General features: G+C 43.0%; 1 protein-coding gene across 1 annotated transcript in view; it reads right to left on the reverse strand.

Moving 5' to 3' along the window:
• The window catches only part of LOC124795987 (A disintegrin and metalloproteinase with thrombospondin motifs adt-2-like), a 178,400-nt gene that overhangs the window by 146,973 nt on the left and 12,035 nt on the right, over nucleotides 1-19,392 (reverse strand). Inside the window, exon 2 of the mRNA XM_047260067.1 lies at nucleotides 8,799-8,975. Coding sequence (XP_047116023.1) covers nucleotides 8,799-8,975 — 177 coding nt within the window. The remainder of the gene's footprint in view (nucleotides 1-8,798; nucleotides 8,976-19,392) is intronic.

Consider the following 19,392-nt stretch of genomic DNA (forward strand, 5'->3'; position numbering starts at 1 on the left):
CGCTCTAAGTTATTTATTTCGATATGAGTCACTTAAAGTTTAGGTCAACTAGAACGAGTTCCTGCTCCGAGCAGGCGTTTAGTGAAATGCTGATGATACTAACGTCAATACTCCTAACTCAATCACGTTGTCAACACTGCAGTACATCACGGACTTGTACTAGTGTCTGTGTGCTGTTCACACCATGCTGAACCTGTATCAGTATACATAAGGTACTTAATTGGTCTAGTATTTTATCTGTTTTAGACTCTCATTTTTCTTGGTTAATTTTAATTTTCTCCTCTTACTTCCCGTTTAGGTTCTTCACATATCTGATAAGTCATCTGACAGCCGGATGTTATGTCCAAACACTTCTTCTTCATATTTAATGTTCTTCAGCGGCAGTTGACGGATGAAGCTCACGCCGCTATATTTTTAGGTGAGTTCATGCTTACATTACTGTCCCTTGTACTCATGGCTGCACAACTTAGAACCATGCCTCATTCTGCAGGATGGGGCAAATAAAAGTGCCCTAGAGAGCAGAGTTCCGTAACGCAAAGAAACACAGCAGGGGAAAGGATATACGGTACTAACCGGACTACAGCAGATGTTGAAAGTGATCACCATTCACCTTCTGGCAGTAATGGGTTCTGGTCAGCAAGTTGCTGAAGGTGGATCGAAGCTGGACTGTGGAATTTCTGCAGCCTAATCCGAAATGTTCTGCTGTTGTCCTCGAAGACTATGAGGGGTTGCGATGCACCTTAGATTTGAGGGCTCCCACACCGAGTTAGAAAACTGCTGCGGAAGCAAAGGGAACTTCACAGCAAACATTAACATAGCCAAAGCCTTGCATGCAATCAAAAATTACACGAAGCGAAATGTAGTGTGAGGAGGACTATGCGAGAGGCGTTCAACGAAATCGAAAGTAAAGTTCTATGTACGGAGTTGGCAGAAAATCCTAAGAAATTTTGGTCTTATGTCAAAGCGGTAGGTGGATCAAAACAAAAGTCCAGACACTCTGTGACCAAAATGGTACTGAAACAGAGAATGACAGACTAAAGGCCGAAGTACTAAATGTCTTTTTCCAAAGCTGTTTCACAGAATAAGACTGCACTGTAGTTCAAATGGTTCAAAGGGCTCTAAGCACATGAGACTTAACATCTGATGTCACCAGTCCCCGTACTGTAGTTCCTTCTCTAGATTGTCGCACAGATGACAAAATGGTGGATATCGAAATAGATGACAGATGGATAGAAAAACAATTAAAATCGCTCAAAAGAAGAAAGGCTGCTGGACCTGATGGGATACCAGTTCGATTTTACACAGAGCACGCGAAGGAACTTGCGCGCCTTCTTGCAGCGCTGTACCGTAGGTCTGTAGAAGAGCGTAGCATTCCAAAAGATTGGAAAAGGGCACAGGTCATCCCCGTTTTCAAGAAGGGACGTCGAACAGATGTGCAGAACTATAGACCTATATCTCTAACGTCGATCAGTTGTAGAATTTTGGAACACGTATTATGTTCGAGTATAATGACTTCTCTGAAGACTAGAAATCTACTCTGTAGGAATCAGCATGGGTTTCGAAAAAGACGATCGTTGGAAACCCAGCTCGTGCTATTCGTCCACGAGACTCAGAGGACCATAGACAAGGGTTCCCAGGTAGATGCCGTGTTTTTTGACTTCCGCAAGGCGTTTGATACAATTCCCCACAGTCGTTTAATGAAAAAAGTAAGAACATATGGACTATCAGACCAATTGTGTGATTGGATTGAGGAGTTCCTAGATAACAGAACGCAGCATGTCATTCTCAATGGAGAGAAGTCTTCCGAAGTAAGAGTGATTTCAGGTGTGCCGCAGGGGAGTGTCGTAGGACCGTTGATATTCACAATATATATAAATGACCTTGTTGATAACATCGGAAGTTCACTGAGGCTTTTTGCGGATGATGCTGTAGTATATCGAGAGGTTGTAACAATGGAAAATTGTACTGAAATGCAGGAGGATCTGCAACGAATTGACGCATGGTGCAGGGAATGGCAATTGAATATCAATGTAGAGAAGTGTAATGTGCTGCAAATACATAGAAAGAAAGATCCTTTATCATTTAGCTACAATATAGCAGGTCAGCAACTGCAAGGAGTTAATTTCATAAATTATCTGGGAGTAGGCATTAGGAATGATTTAAAATGGAATGACGATATAAAATTAATCGTCGGTAAAGCAGATGCGCCGGCCGATGTGGCCGAGCGATTCTAGGCGCTTCACTCTGGAACCGCGAGACAGCTACGGTCGCAGGTTCGAATCCTGCCTCGGGCATGGATATGTGTGATGTCCTTAGGTTAGTTTGGTTTAAGTAGTTCTGTTCTAGGGGACTGATGACCTGAGATGTTAAGTCCCATAGTGCTCATAGCCATCTGAACCATTTTAAAGCAGATGCCAGAATGAGGTTCATTGGAAGAATCCTAAGGAAATTCAGTCCGAAAACAAAGGAAGTTGGTTACAGTACACTAGTTCACCCACTGCTTGAATACTGCTCACCGATGTGGGATCCGTACCACTCAGGGTTGATAGAAGAGATGGAGAAGATCCAACAGAGAGCAGCGCGCTTCGTTACAGGATCATTTAGGAATCGCGAAAGCGTTACGTAAATGATAGATAAACTCCAGTGGAAGACTCTGCAAGAGAGACGCTCAGTAGCTCGGTACGGGCTTTTGTTGAAGTTTCGAGAACATACCTTCACCGAGGAGTCAAGCAGTATATTTCTCCTTCCTACGTATATCTCGAGAAGAGACCATGAGGATAAAATCAGAGAAATTAGAGCCCACACAGAGGCATACCGACAATCTTTCTTTCCACGAACAATACGAGAGCGGAATAGAAGGGAGAACCGATAGAGGTACTCAAAGTACCGTCCGCCACACACCGTCAGGTGTCTTGCGGAGTATGGATGTAGATGTAGATGAAAGTAATCGCACACTGACAGGTCAGGTGACCTGGTTCGTCATCTAGTGTTGCAACCAGACTGACCTCTGCTTGCAACTCCGTCAGGCGTGAAGATTGTGTAAGTCTGCTCCAAGGTTCGGCTGCCTTTAGTGGGCAGTTGCTCCATCCTGTTGCAAGTAACTGTAGGTCTTTTCCTCCTTCGTTAATGCTGCCACATATGGTTTAAAATGTTCAAAATGTAACGCGCCGAAATCAGCGTCTTATGAACGGCGAAGGGACTAATAATGCGGCGTGCAGACGCTGCACACCAATCACCAATTTCCTGATCATGTAGTTGTGTTTCGTGAAGTTATGGGAATTTTCGCTGCCCAGAACCTGCGGTTCTATGACTTGAGATAACCACTCAGATGAAACCAGGCTTCATCAGACATAAAGAACAGATCTATGTCAAAGCCATTCATTGTTATCTCAGTGAACAGCCACTCACAAAACTAGAGGCGCTGAGAAGCATCTGCTGGTGTTAATGCGTGAACATCAGACCCTCGGCAGGGATGCATGTGCTGGTCCAGGTGGACTATGCGTCCGCATGATCGACGTGATATGCCGCTCTCCTGTCGGGTTGGTTTGGTAGGATTCAAAAGCATTTTCTGCTGAACTGCAACCACGTTTTCTGGTGTGCCGGCACGTTTCAGATTGTTTCTTGACTTGTTCAAAACAGATCCTGCGTGACGCCATTTTCGGACTAAGTCTTGCATGGTACTCTTTGCTGGCACTTTGACACCACTAAATGTCTCGGCAAACAATTGACCACACCGTTTCCACCACTTTGTTGTCACGAAACTTTCCACAACGAACACCCGCTGCTCCACTGCGGGTATCTTCGTCCCTTTTGCGCTGCTCCAGTCACAGTGATACAGCCCGCACTACGCTCTGAACCAGTATCGATCACGTAGCGAGCCGGCCGCTGGTGGCCGAGCGGTTCTGGCGCTACAGTCTGGAACCGCGCGACCGCTACGGTCGCAGGTTCGAATCCTGCCTCGGGCATGGATGTGTGTGTTGTCCTTAGGTTAGTTAGGTTTAAGTAGTTCTAAGTTCTAGGGGACTTATGACCTCAGCAGTTGAGTCCCATAGTGCTCAGAGCCATTTGAACCATCACGTAGCGGGCATACACGTGGTGTGCGCGTCACGGGGTGTGGTCATATCCATACGTTCACGTTCAGTCGTATCCACTCGTTCGGGCCGCTTTTATTTCCCCATTTCGTCATATTGATTATTTGTTCTGTTGTCTCCAGATAATCCGATGATCCCTTACAAGAGCGAAACGCGCAACTTTCATTAACAAAAACAATTTTGCAACCGAAACTGTTTTCATTCAAAAATATTCTCAACCGGTTGCGGCATCAGACAGCCAAAATGGAGTGGAATCAATTCCGAGTCATGTTCATAATAATCGGTACGAGTCAAGTCATGGTACGAAAAATATTCGCAAAAGATAACAGAAATAGCTACGACTGAAATGCACCTTCCACACCCTGCTGCTTTGACGCCTCGTTGAGCTGTCGGTGCAGACGACGCCTTGCACCTTTTCAAAAGAGGTAAAACTGCACACCACATTACACGCCTCCAGTCAACTACTACACAGATTCTGCGTTGTTTGAGCCAGTGAAAACGTGCAGTTTCGTCCCCAACTACTAATAACACCCTTTTGTGACGTACATGACACCAAATGCCAATCGCATGCTTTTCCCTTCGCAGTGATCGCCCGAAAACTTGTTTAGACGGACCTGCACTGACTGACGCCTATTGCCACTGTTACACGACAAATTAGCAGTAAAACTGGAGAGTAAAATTCCAGCGTCTCACGAGTCTGTTGGCCTACAATACCGGTGGGCCAGATTCAGCATTCATCACGACATCATGGCACCCGTCATCGCGGTCTACCGGAGGGAACGACACGGGCAGTGATCTAGGGGGGAATGAGCACTCCCCGGAACGGCGTGTGAATCACAGAAACAAGTCGCTGTCACCGCCATCTCCAAGCGAGGCTACCTGGCACGCGATCATACCTCGCCAGGGGACGGCAAACCGGCGCACCAGGCTGTCATCGCCTTGTGCTCCTAGCTGATGCAGCGTCCTCGGCAGCAGTGATTTCGCTGTTGGATTCAGGGGATTCATCTCCAGACTACATAAACACCAGTCGTCGCAGAAGACATGGCAACGTATTCCGAGTAATAAGTGTGATAATCTTGAATACTGTTTTATTGTGTCTAACGACGCCACACAGCTCCTCTGTCTGCATCCTGACAAAATAGTCGGGGTCTCCAGCCCGACAGAGGGCGACCCCTACACCTTTTATAACACGTGACATTCGTCTCTGGTTTCTGTCGGATAGAGTCCTTTTACGGCCACTGGTCTTACGCCTTTTTGCTTGGCGAGTGAGTGGTTCACCATTGCTCGTTGTTATACACTGAAGAGCCAACGAAACTGCTACACCTGCCTAATATCGTGTAGGGGCCAGGCGAGCACGCAGAAGTGCCGCTACACGACGTGCCATGGACTCGACTAACGTCCGAAGTAGTGCTGGAGGGAACTGATACCAAGAACCCTACAGGGCTATTCACGAATCTGTAAGAGTACGAGGGGGCGGAGATCTCTTCTCAACAGCACGTTACAAGGCATCCCAAATATGCTCAATAATGTTCATGTCTAGGGAGTTTAGTGGCCAGCGAAAGTGTCTAAACTGACAAGAGTGTTCCTGGAGGCATTCTGTAGCACTTCTAGACGTGTGTCGTGTCGCATTGTCCTGCTGGAATTGCCCAAGTTCGTCGGAATGCTTAATGGACATGAATGGATGCAGGTGATCAGATAGGATGCTTACGTACGTGTCACCTGTCAGAGTGGTATCTAGACGTATCAGGGGTCCCATATCACTCCAAGTGCACACGCCCCACACCATTACAGAGCTACAACTAGCTTAACAGTCGCCTGTTGACGTGCAGGGTCCATGGATTCATGAGGCTGTCTCCCTACCCGTAAACGTCCTTCCTCTCGATAGAATTTGAAACGAGATCCGTCCGACCAGGCATCATGTTTCCAGTCATCATCAGTCCAATGTCGATGTTGACATGCCCAGATGAAGTGTAAAGCTTTGTGTCGTGCAATCATCAAGGGTACACGTGTGGGCCTTCGGCTCCGAAAGTCCATATAGATGATGTTTCGTTGAATTGTTCGCACGCTGTTGATGGCCCAGCATTGAAATCTGTAGCAGTTTCGGAAGGGTTGCACTTCTGTCACGTTGAACGATTCTCTTCATTGTCTTCAATCGTCGTTGGTCCCGTTGTTGCAGGATTTTTTTCCGGGCACAGTGATGTCGGGGATTTGATGTTTTACCGGATTCCTGGTATTTAAGGTACAGTCATGAAATGGTCGTACAGGAAAATTCCCACTACCTCGAAAATGCTGTGTCCCATCGCTTGTGCTCCGACTTTAATACTATTTTTAAACTCACTTAAATGTTGATAACCTGACATTATAGCAGCAGTAACCGACCTAATAACTGCGCCAGACAATTGTTGTCTTACATAGGCGTTGCCGACCGCAGAGCAGTATTCTGCCTGTTTATATATCTCTGTATTTTAATGTCCGAACCCGTTCGCTGAGTGGTCAGCGCGGTGGAATGCCATGCCAAGGGGCCCGGGTTTGATTCCCGGCTGTGGCAGGAGATTTTCTACGCTCAGGGACTGGGTGTTGTGTTGTTCTCATAGTCATTTCATACCCATTTCCGACGCACAAATCGCCCAATGTGGCGTCGAATGCAATAAGTACTTGTCCTCGGCGGCCACACTTCCCCGAATGGGGGACTCCCGGCTCACAGTGCCGTACACTCATTTATATTTTGTATTTGAATACGCATGCGTACACCAGTTACGTTGCCGCTTCAGCGTATAATCAAATCTTCGAACTTTATTCTCGGTTTCGTCATGTGAATGTCATGCTATTCTGTCACGCCTGCTGCCGACCTGTCTTACTGCGCTGATTCCGTACAACCGACAACCACATACACGCCACTTCATTGCCATGATTTAAGTCAGCGTTTGAAGGACACCTGACCGCCTCCAACCAATTCTACAGCATCTAAAACTCTCCGAAGTGCCCTTTAAAGGGTTGACCTAAGTCTTGATACTAAACTCTGGTCTCGAATACCATCCTTAACAGCGCGGGGGAGTGTCTACCAACCAACCAGCACCTGCCGTCTTCACAGTCCAACGATGCTTTGACCCGAAGTTCAGCAGTCGCTTTTAACGCCAGCGTCTTACATGGAGCTGGATCGAGGCGCGGCATCTATGGATGCAGGCCAATTACAGTTTGCGTTGGCGCATCGCTCTGGTCGACACTAGTGCTTTCGTCCTCGGTGCCGAACGTAGACTCGTCACTCGCGATCTTTGGCGTTAAGAGGAAAGGGCAGAGGCTGTCTAACAGTTTGACGGCATGCTGCGATTCCTGCACTCGCTGCAACAACTTTCACTGTTCATCCTATGAGCTAAGCATACTCTAGACTCTGAACTTTTTGTATCACCAGTACTGATATCACTTGTGCCTTTTTTGACAATTTGGCTTAAATTTACGTCGAGTAAAGGAACACAGCATTCTGTGTCTGGTCTCTTGATCAAAGTCCGTATTTCTATATTTCGGGAAAGCTTTTGACACCGTTCCTCACAAGCAACTTCTAATCAAGCTGCGGGCCTATGGGGTATCGTCTCAGTTGTGCGACTGGATTCGTGATTTCCTGTCAGACGGCAAATCGTCGAGTAAAACTGAAGTGATATCAGGTATTCCCCAGGGAAGCGTCCTGGGACCTCTGCTGTTCCTGATCTATATAAATGACCTGGGTGACAATCTGAGCAGTTCTCTTAGATTGTTCTAGTAAGGTCATCCGAAGACCAGTATCAGTTGCAAAGCAATTTAGAAAAGATTGCTGAATGGCGTGGCAGGTGGCAGTTGACGCTAAATAACCAAAAGTGAGAGGTGATCCACGTGAGTTCCAAAAGAAATACGCAAGGCTGTCGATTCAACTAAGTACCTGGGTGTTAAAATTACGAACAACTTCAGTTGGAAAGACCACATAGATAATATTGTGGGGAAGGCAAGCCAAAGGTTGCGTTTCATTGGCAGGACATTTAGAAGATCCAACAAGTCCACTAAAGAGACAGCTTACACTGCACTCGTTCGTCCTCTGTTAGAATATCGCTGCGCGGTGTGGGATCCTTACCAGGTGGGATTGACGGAGGACATCGAAAGGGTGCAAAAAAGGGCAGCTCGTTTTGTATTATCACGTAATAGGGGAGAGAGTGTGGCAGATATGATACGCGAGTTGGGATGGAAGTCATTAAAGCAAAGACGTTTTTCGTCGCGGCGAGATCTATTTACGAAATTTCAGTCACCAACTCTCTATTCCGAATGCGAAAATATTTTGTTGAGCCCAACCTACATAGGTACGAATGATCATCAAAATAAAATAAGAGAAATCAGAGCTCGAACAGAAAGGTTGAGGTGTTCGTTTTCCCCGCGCGCTGTTCGGGAGTGCAATGGTAGAGAGATAGTATGAATGTGGTTCGATGAACAATCTGCCAAGCACTTAAATGTGAATTGCATAGTAATCATGTAGATGTAGATGTAGATGTAGAAGTTCATCTTTTAACCTGTAATGTTTGCCTCCTGTGTTACGTGTTTCTCTAGCACCACTGGGATGCAGTATACTGGTTAATGATACGTCTCCACTTTGGCATCTGGTCACGTGAGGCTGTGAACTGTTCACGGCAGTACTGTATTCAGGGCTTGCAGCTGCGCTGTACCACATTGCTCGCAAGGTGATCTCACTGACCTGCCGAAGGCGCTGAAGCTGTAGCGGAGGTGGCCCTCGCCGGGCCCGCCGTCGTCGCTGAGCTCGGGCTCAGCGGGCAGCAGGAAGACGACCTGGTAGTCGGGCACCGAGACGCGCGCCCCGCCGCCGAAGTACCACGCCAGCTCGTCCGCCGTCATGTGCTCGTGCAGCGCCTGCCGACAAACGCGTCACACCCAGCTGCAGCATGGCATCAGCGTATTTCAAACGAACATTAACGGCCTGGTAGTACCAGAAGAACGTGATAACGGCCAAAGGCCCAGTGAAATGTGGTTACTGTCGTCACAGGAATGCTTGCATGCCTCATCGTTACTTTTAACGAACCATTGGGCTTCAGGAAAGGTAGCGACGTCAGTGAGGCAGTTCTGACGTCGAGCTTGATAACAGAAGCAACATACATTCATAGAAACTTCCTGGCAGATTAAAACTGTGTGCCCGACCGAGACTCGAACTCGGGACCTTTGCCTTTCGCGGGCAAGTGCTCTACCAACTGAGCTACCGAAGCACGACTCACGCCCGGTACTCACAGCTTTACTTCTGCCAGTACCTCGTCTCCTACCTTCCAAACGTTACAGAAGCTCTCCTGCGAACCTAGCAGGTTGTGGGTAAGCCATGTCTCCGCAATATCCTTTCTTTCAGGAGTGCTAGTTCTGCAAGGTTCGCAGGAGAGCTTCTGTAAAGTTTGGAAGGTAGGAGACGAGGCACTGGCAGAAGTAAAGCTGTGAGTACCGGGCGTTAGTAGTGCTTGGGTAGCTCATTTGGTAGAGCACTTGCGCGCGAAAGGCAAAGGTCCCGAGTTCGAGTCTCGGTCGGGCACACAGTTTTAATCTGCCAGGAACTTTCATATCAGCGCACACTCCGCTGCAGAGTGAAAATCTCATTCTGGATACATTCATCGGATTTGTCTACTTAGAAAAAGCATTCGCCACTGTAAAATGGTACAAGGTTTTTGAAAATTCTCCGTAATTCATAAGCTAAAGCTACAATACGGGTAATATAAAACACACACAAGGAACAAATGGGGAAAATAAGAATGGAAGACCAACAACGAAATACGCCGATTAGAAATGGCATAAGACAAGGATTGAGGAAAAGAGAAAAATAGACTAAAGTAAACAGGAGTAGCAGGAATGAGATTAACAATAAACTTAACATCAAAATTGGGGACAACGAAGTAGACAAAGTTAATGAATTCCTCTAGCCTGGAAGCAAAACAACACGGGACGGCTGGCCGCGGTGGTCTACCGGTTCTAGGCGCTCAGTCCGGAACCGCGCGACTGCTACGGTCGCAGGTTCGAATCCTGCCTCGGGCATGGATGTGTGTGATGTCCTTAGGTTAGTTAGGTTTAAGTAGTTCTAAGTTCTAGGGGACTGATGACCACAGATGTTAAGTCCCAGCCGGCCGAAGTGGCCGTGCGGTTAAAGGCGCTGCAGTCTGGAACCGCAAGACCGCTACGGTCGCAGGTTCGAATCCTGCCTCGGGCATGGATGTTTGTGATGTCCTTAGGTTAGTTAGGTTTAACTAGTTCTAAGTTCTAGGGGACTAATGACCTCAGCAGTTGAGTCCCATAGTGCTCAGAGCCATTTGAACCATTTGTTAAGTCCCATAGTGATCAGAGCCATTTGAACACGGGACGATGAAGCAAAAAGGAATTTTTTGTTTTCAACTTCTTATTGGCTTAACGCGGCCCGCCACAAATTCCTCTCCTGTGCCAATCTTTTCATCTCAGAGTGGCACTCGCAACTTATGTACTCAATTATTTGCTGGTTCTGCTCCAGTCTCTGTCTTCCTCTACAGTTTCTACTCTCTACAGCAGTGATTCCCAACCTTTCTTAGACCATTACCCTTGATGAACGCAGTCACACATCAGCTAGTACCCCCCTCCCCCCCCCCCCCCCAGCCGTCTGTTTTCCTTACCCCATCTCCACATTATCGCCAACTTTAGCACCTCACTAAATTCTAGAATAAACGACTTTTCTTAGCACACTTTTATTTTGAAATTGATAAAAAATGAATTATATTTACTTCGTGTGGGGGAGGAGGGGGGTGTTATAATGAATGACGAAGGAATTTGTGGTGCAACGCAAGTGCTATCCACAAGTTCTTTTCAGATAAGATAGCTAACTATCCACAGTGAGGGTAGACACGTGTTACAAAACATACTTCCCCTCCAATACTCATTTCCATTGCAGCACTTGCTTGACTTGCTCACTGCAACCCCATTTAAAATCAAACAAGTTCATATGTGTCCAGTATATTTACCATTCGTAAATCACTTGATAGCTGCACTCCTTACATTGGAACTGGCAGAAATTGGAAGACTACAGGCTGTTAATGCTTTGTCTCTCAACACTCTAATAATAATAATAATAATACTGTGTACAGCACTATAGTAGCCCTTTATAGGTACTAAGGTGCTGTGTTGTCAAGTAATTCATTTATCTGTTTGGAAGCAAGTAATAAACCAGTTTATGGATTACTGCGGGCACCATCTACAACTTGGAGAAGACATTTTCTTGAGATATTTATTATTTGTTACGTATATGTCTCACTTTTATCATAAGTGATTTGCGGGGCAAAGCACAACATATGAGTGTAATGCATGGACTATGTAAGGAACCTGTAATCTCCACCGCATTATTGCTATTAATTGAGAAAAAGTAATTAGTAATAACTTACATAATCAGTATTACAGTCTTACAAAACTGTGATATTAGTAACGATATTTTGAAAATAATTTACTTTCCTGACTGAAACAAAATCGAATCCTTTAGTTTGTACCCCTCATAAAATTTCATTTTACCCGTCAGGGGGTAATTTCCCCCAAGTTGGGAACCACTGCTCAACATACTCTTCTAGGACCGTGGAAGTCATTCTCCCATGAGTTAACAGATGCCCTATCATCCTGTCCCTTCTTCTAGTCAGTGTTTTCCATATATTCCTTTCCTCGCCGATCCTTCGTCAAATTAAGGCTTATGTTTGATACTAGTAGACTCCTGTTGACCAGTGCTGGTCTGCTTTTATGTCCTCCTTAGTCCGTCTGTCATGGGTTATTTTCCTGCCTAGGTAGCAAAATTCCTTAACTTCTTGTACCTCGTCGACACACATTTCTCGGTATTCTCATTTCTACTACTTGTCATTACTTTTGTCCTTCTTCGATTTACTCTCAGTCCATATTCTGTACTCATTAGACTGTCATTCCATTCAGCAGATCCTTTAATTCTTCCTCACTTTCACTCAAGATATCAATGACATCAGCGAATCTTACCACTGATATCCTTTTACCTTGTATTTTAATTCCACTATCGAAACTACCTTTTCCTTCAGAGATTGATTCTTCGACCTTTAGAGTGAACAGTATGGGTGAAAGACTGCATCCCTGTCTTACAACCTTTTTAATCCGAGCACTTCGTTCTTGGTCTTACTGTGTTATTATTCCCGCTTGGTTCTCGTACGTATTGTATATTACCCGTCTCTCCCTATAGCTACCTCAGAATTTTGAACACCTTGTATTATTCTACATTATCGAACGTTTTTTCCAGGACGACAAATTCTATGAACGTTTCTAGATTTTTCTTCAGTCTTGCTTCCGTTATCAACCGCAAAGTTAGAACTGCCTGGTGCCTTTACCGTTCTTAATGCCAAAGAGATCGCCATCTATCAAATCCTCAGTTTTCTTTTCCATTTTTCAGGATATCGTGTCAACCACTTGGGTGCCTGTGCTTTTAAGTTGACCTTGCGATAATTCTCGCTCTTGTCGGATTTGCTATCTTCAGAATTGTGTAGATTGTGTTTTCCCACTGTCCAATGATACGAGGTGCGACAATAAAATAATGAGGCTGATGTGAAAAAAAAATGTTGCTTACCGTGTTAGTCAAGTTTAGTGTTGTCTCATTCAAAGTAGTTTCCTTCTGATTGCACACACTTTTTCGAGCGCTTCTGCCATTGATGGTAACATTTTTGGAACTCATCTTCTGTAATATCCTCCAAGACCCGCGTCACAGCTTTTTGGACATCTTGTGTTGTTTGAAAATGGTGTCCTTTGACCGCCATTTTGACTCTTGGAAATAAAAACAAGTCGCACGGAGCGATATCTGGTGAATAAGGTGGCTGTGGTAGTACTGAAATTTGTTTTGTGGTTAAATATTTCTGTACTGACAGAGCAGTATGGGATGGCGCATTATCATGATGCAGAATCCAAGTATCAACAATGTTTGCACGGACATGAAGAACTCTTTCTAAAATTTCTTTGTAGTAATATTGCTTAACTGTCTGTCCAGGAGGCACCCACTTTTTATGAATAATTCCCTTGGAATTAAAGAAGCACACAAGCATGAATTTCACTTTTGACTTTGACATGCGAGCTTTTTTTTGTCTGGGTGATCCCTTTGAGCACCATTGCGAACTTTGGCGTTTTGTCTCTGGATCGTACTGAAAAAACCAACTTTCATCACCAGTGATAACACAGCTCAACAATTCTGGATTGATTTCCGTTTGCTCTTACAGATCGGCTGCCACATTTTTCCGTGTTTCTCGCTGTTGTGGTGTGAGATTTTTGGGGACCATTTTTGCACAAATCTTTCTCATACCAAGATCTTCAGTTATTACTAGACCAACCGTGTCTCGATTGATGTTCAGTTCTTATGCAGTCATTTTCACGGGTAATCTTCGATCAGATCGTGCGAGTTCACGCACCCTGGCCAAGTTGACATACGTACGTGAGGTTGATGGTCGTCCACTGCGGTCTCCATCTTCAACATTCGCTCTGCCTACACTAAACATTTTATGCCAACGAAAAGCTTGAGCTCTTGACATAACCTCCTCTCCAAAAGTCTTGTGAAGTTGTCGTCGCGTTTTCATCCAGTTTAATGCAAAAAGAAATCGCAATAGTATGCGGTTCCATTTCCGTGACGAGAGACACAAACACGTGCTAACTTATTACAGCACAACTCACGACTAAGCAGTTGCATCGATGTGCCGCTTGGACTAGAAGCAGCTTATAGAACAAGGTCAAAGATATTGTGCCTACGCAAGCCTGGAGGGTTGCCACATCTCGCAAAGAAAATCAGTCTCATTACTTTATTGTCGCACCTCGTATGTCACCAGTCTCATACATTCTACACACCTACGTGATAGTTGTTTTGTTGCTACTTCCCCAATGATTTTAAAAATTCTGTTGAAATGTTATCTATCCCTTCTGCCTTATTTGATCTTAAGTCTTCCAAACCTATTTTAATTCCAGTTGTAATACTGGATCCCCTATCTATTCCCTATCAATTCCTGTCTCTTCCTCTGTCACGTCATCAGGTAAGTCCTCCCCAACATAGAGAGGGACATAGAATGCAGATTAGCTCATGCGAAGAGGTCACTCTTGACCAAGAGAACTCCGCTAGTAAGGCAAGCAAATGAAAAGGTTCTCCGCAGAATCGGCGAAGAAATGAACATGTGGTAATCTCTGACAAGAAGGGACAGTATGATAGGATATGTGTTGCGACATCAGGGAGTAATTTCCATGAAACTAGAGGGAGCTGTAGAAGGTAAAATCTGTAAGGGAAGACAGAGATTGGAATACATGTAACAAATAAGTGAGGATATAGCGTGCACTCTGTGAAGAGATTAGTACAGAAGAGGAATTCGTGGAGGGTATCATCGAAGCAGGCAGAAGACTGATCGAGGAAACATGCAACTACGTCGAACGAGTATCTGTGGAGAGGCCAGACTAACTTATGATTCCAGAAGAGAGGGAGCAGTGTTTTCAATAGTCACAGGTTGTAACAGTCTAGAAGATTAATCGGGCTTTTTCAAATTAACTAACATGGCTTTGCTACTTCGATACTGCTGAACAACTTAACCAAAGTGGACATTGCAGCTATTATATTTCTCGACTACATGTCGCTCTACCGCATGATTTAATAATGACTGAATCTTCACAGGTAAAAAGCTCTACATAAAGTAATCTCCCATTAGGATTCCATGGAGCGACTGCGCAAAGATTAAATCTGTATGGAATATTGTGGAACAGGAAATAGGTGAGTCGCTCTCTGCACAAGAAATTATCACTATTGAAATGAACGAAAATGTTGCGACTGATAATTCACAAACTGACATTATTTTTAGTAATACGTTTCTAAACGTAGCACCTAAAGCAGGATTATATGGTCCAGATGAAGAACCAAGAGAATATATTAATGTCAGTCTACAAAACTTTAAGGAGCTGTAAGTAGCATCAATATCCTTCACTGAAATTAATACAATTATAAAAATTGTAAAAAAAAGCTCGTAAGGTGATGATGGAATATAAAAAAAAAGAATTCTGAAGAGCTTTTGTAGCTTTGTATGTCATTTCTTAGTGGTGTATATATTGCTTCAATGGTACAGGACATTTTTCCAGACAGATCTTTATAAGAAAGGTGACAAGATTGACTTAAATAACTGCTGTCCAGTTTACGTACTAACATCCTTTTCCAAAATATTATAATAAGCAGTGTACTCAAGACCAGTCTCATATTTAAGTACAAAATATTTTACTTAGACCATCACAGTTAGGATTCCAGAGGCGTTGGTCAACTTTTTACATAATCACCCACCAGATATTACAAGACTTAAATAATAACGTATCACCAACGGTTTTTTTTTTATCTTACCAAGATGTTTTAGTGAGTGTATCATGTTATCCTCTTGGAAAAACTTTTGTTTTGTACAAATGATGGCTTTACTAACAACTGGTTTCAGGCATTCATATCAGAGTGCAAAAAGGTTGTGATCAATAATTCAAACAATGTGAGAAGGAGTGGAAATAATAGTGACTGTGGAGAAATCCCACAGGGTTCCATTTTAAGTCCATTCCTATTCCTTACACGAATATATGTGAATCAACTTCCATGCATCAATCATTAAGCAGTATTAGTACTTTTCCTGACGATACCAGTCTTATAATAAATCTCATTTGATATAACACAACAAAATGAAATGGTGATGACGTTCTTCAAAGAATTATGAAGTGGTTATCAGAAAAGAGGCTTCCTCTAAATTTTCACAAAACTGTAGTCATACCAACAATTGATGTAGAACATGGCCATGAGTCAGTAAACAGGGTAGAATCTCCAAATTTTTAGGTGTGCATATTGTTGGAAACTTCAACTGGAAGAAACATACTACTAAACTGATCAAACAGGTAGGTTCAGCTACTTTTTCTCTTCGTGTAATTGTTACTCTGGGAAGCACAATGTATCAGCCTCCAAACATATGTTGCTCATTTCCAGTTAACAATGTCTCGTGGAATAATTTTCTTTGATACCCTATCTCTTAGAAAGTAAATACTGATTCCTCAAAAGCGTGCAGTAAGAATAATATGTGGTGTCCACCCGCAGTCAAACTGTAGGTACCTCTTCAAGGAATTAGCCTTTTTTACTGCCCCTTCACAATACATATACTAGCCCAAAAAATTCGTTATAAATGATAAATCACAGCTCGTGAAGTATAGCGATGTCTATATGGACAAAATTAAAAGAAACAATTCCCTTTATTATTAGATCTGTCATTGGTTCAGAAAGGAGTTCATTATGCATCAACAAAAATTTTTGATCGTGTTCCTAACATTACAAAATATATAACAGACAGTAAAGCGAGTTGTAAGTCTAATCTAAAACGGCTTATTCTAGACAAGTCTTCCTATTTTATAGGAGAATTTTTATTTAAAAACGGCAGCCTTTAAAAAAAAAACTCGTTTTTAAGTGTAGTTGCATGGGTCGGGCTCAAAAATGCATACGTTCATTAGTACTGGAACTAATAATGTATACGTGTAATGTAAACTGTCCTGTTCCATATCATTCTGATGGCAAAAATCTTTCAGATGATCTATGGGACACGTAATTAAATATTCAACAAATGGGATGTTGTCAGAAGAATTAAAAACTTAAGCGTTTTGTCGGTGACATAATAATCCTATTAGGAGCGGAAATTGACTCGAAGATCATATGAACAGAAAGAAAGAGCTTATAAAATGAGCAAGAATAGAAGTACCAAAAAACTTCAACACCTTTTAGTATGTTCTGAGTCGGCAGACAGGTATTTTTCCGGAGCAAATCCCTGCCCGGAAATGCCTAGATTCGGCGCTGAAAGGCGTCGTAATTTGAGGACGGTAACGTCACGTCTTCTTGGAGGTGTATTTGGTAGCCCATAAAGTTATGAAAGTCATTAGCCATCAGTGTAAAGTGGCCGCAATGACTGCGTGTGCCGAACGCTTTATACGGTGAGCGCAACAGCAAACCGATAATTTTTCGTTTCGGGATCCATGTTCGGTAGTTCTTGGTTTGGACACTGTAGGTTGTCAAAGTTAGAGGTAATTTCATTATAGTTATGGGACAATATTCCACATTTCGTTCCAAAAATCCAACAAGAGTATCACACCATGCAGTAGGTTACTAAATGGTTTAACCGCTTTAACACCCACCCTGACTGCAGAGCGCACTTAGACCGTTTAGAGACTGACGCACACTGTGAAATGTGTGTGGCTTTGTGCTCGTTGCGACTGCAACGTAGGTCAGTACGTTAGAGTCCTCGCCCAACGTCATAGGAGTAACATATACCATAGTATTCCCAGTAGGCCTACCACACACAAAATGATCACGTGCAACATTTGGTGAGCGTGGAGGAGGTAGAACAGTTACCAGGTAGAACAGTTCTCTCTCTAGCAGTCCATTGATCTAGCGACCATGTCGTTTCACCATTTGCATAAAAATGAGTTGGAGCTCCGTCATTTTGCAGCCAAGATACATGGCGAATGCGTGCTGGCACCTAATCTACTACTGCAGAAGAATATTTCTCAGAAAAATTGGTTCATGATTCACTTCCATACAATACAGTTGTAGCCACGATTTTATAAAATTTTAATTTTGTTCTGAAATGCTTTTTTGATTCCTTATATTGACTGATATTTGTTAGTCTTATGTTCTATATCCTTGTTCATACAATAGCTTACATCGTATTCCACAAAATTATAGCTGGAGACCTGCACAAGGGGGTTTATCTATCACTATTTTTTAGGGAATTGGGTATTTCCCATCATGAGCCATAATATTAGTTTTGTTTATCTGATAGACGAAGGTTATATTCTCTTCTCACTGATTGATGTGGTTTATTCTATGATTTTTGTTGTTCATTTTCACTTGCTTCCAAAATTCTTACGTTATCTATGTGCATGAAGATATTAACAAATTTATTTCTATTAATCTGTACATGTGGATGTACCCCCTGTCTTCAGTTCTCGATCCAATCATTTATATACACATGAAATAATGTTGGTGAAAGGCTATAGCCTTTAAGTCCGTTATTGGTACTGATTCCTTCAGTTTTATTATCGCAAATTTTTATTATTTTTGTACCCTTGTACAAGCTTTTTAAAGCTTCAGTAAGATGTATAGGCTATCCACCTTCAGGCATTATCTCCCACAGTCTCTTTCTATTCGCACTCTCATTGGAATGAAAGTAAATCTAATCTAATTTCTAATTCAATCTAATCAAAAGCATTTTGGAAATCAATGACAACGACATATGTCTCTATATTGACATCTCTAAAATTCTTTTTGTGGTTAGCATAAAAATTTCACTGCATGAATGACCTTTTTCGAATTCACTTTGTTCTTATATTAGGGGAGTGTCTCTCATGGTTTTTATAAAATTATTAATTATTTTTATAGGCTGAGATTTGGAGGCTAATTGCTCGGTAACTTCCACAATTCTTTCTTTGACCTTGTTTAGAAATTCATACCACTTCTGAAGTTTTCCAAGAGCTCGATATTTTACATCCGTGCCAACTTTCATTAAATAAATATAATAATTTAAAATCACAAAAGGGACCACCAACTGTTCCAATTTCGGTGTTAATACCATCTGGTCCACGTGATTTCCTGTTATCATACATTTTAAAACTACTTGCAGTTCTTATTTTGTGAAGAAATTCACGATACTGTTATATACTGTCATGTCCTCTTCCTTTAATTCTCATCACAAATTACCCCAGGCAGTGCGGTGCTATAAATACCACTGAGCAAGTTGTATTCATTGTGGATAGTTCAACCACTATTGTTACCTGGTTTTCTGTAGCTGATTCTTCATTTGTGTGGCCATACTGTTCGTAATTCCTCTACAATCACTACAGGATTTTAAAACCATTTGTGCAACTACGAGAAAGTGGGTATTATATCACCATACGCCTTCCGTTTTATTGATGTGAAACATCGTCAGTGGGGGTATTCTATGTCTGTTTTTCGCTTACTTCAGGAAGAGTAGTCTGCTACCACGATTATGGGGTATTCCTTCGTTTAGCGTCGCTGTTATTTGCATAACCTCAAGTCTGTTTGAATCACTACACACTTCTTCATGTGAAATACTACTCGATATAGCACCACTCGTGCTATAGTATATGGTTTCTGTACATGCATGTACATGGTGGTCATAATTCCTATTGCAAGTTTCTAGAGGCTGTACAGGGTACTTGGTAGACAAATATCTGTAAAGGAACATATTGCCCTAAGTGTACCATTTAGATACATAATAAGTTAGAAGATAGA

This window comes from Schistocerca piceifrons, chromosome 4, assembly GCF_021461385.2.
Source record: "Schistocerca piceifrons isolate TAMUIC-IGC-003096 chromosome 4, iqSchPice1.1, whole genome shotgun sequence".
NCBI lineage: Eukaryota > Metazoa > Arthropoda > Insecta > Orthoptera > Acrididae > Schistocerca > Schistocerca piceifrons.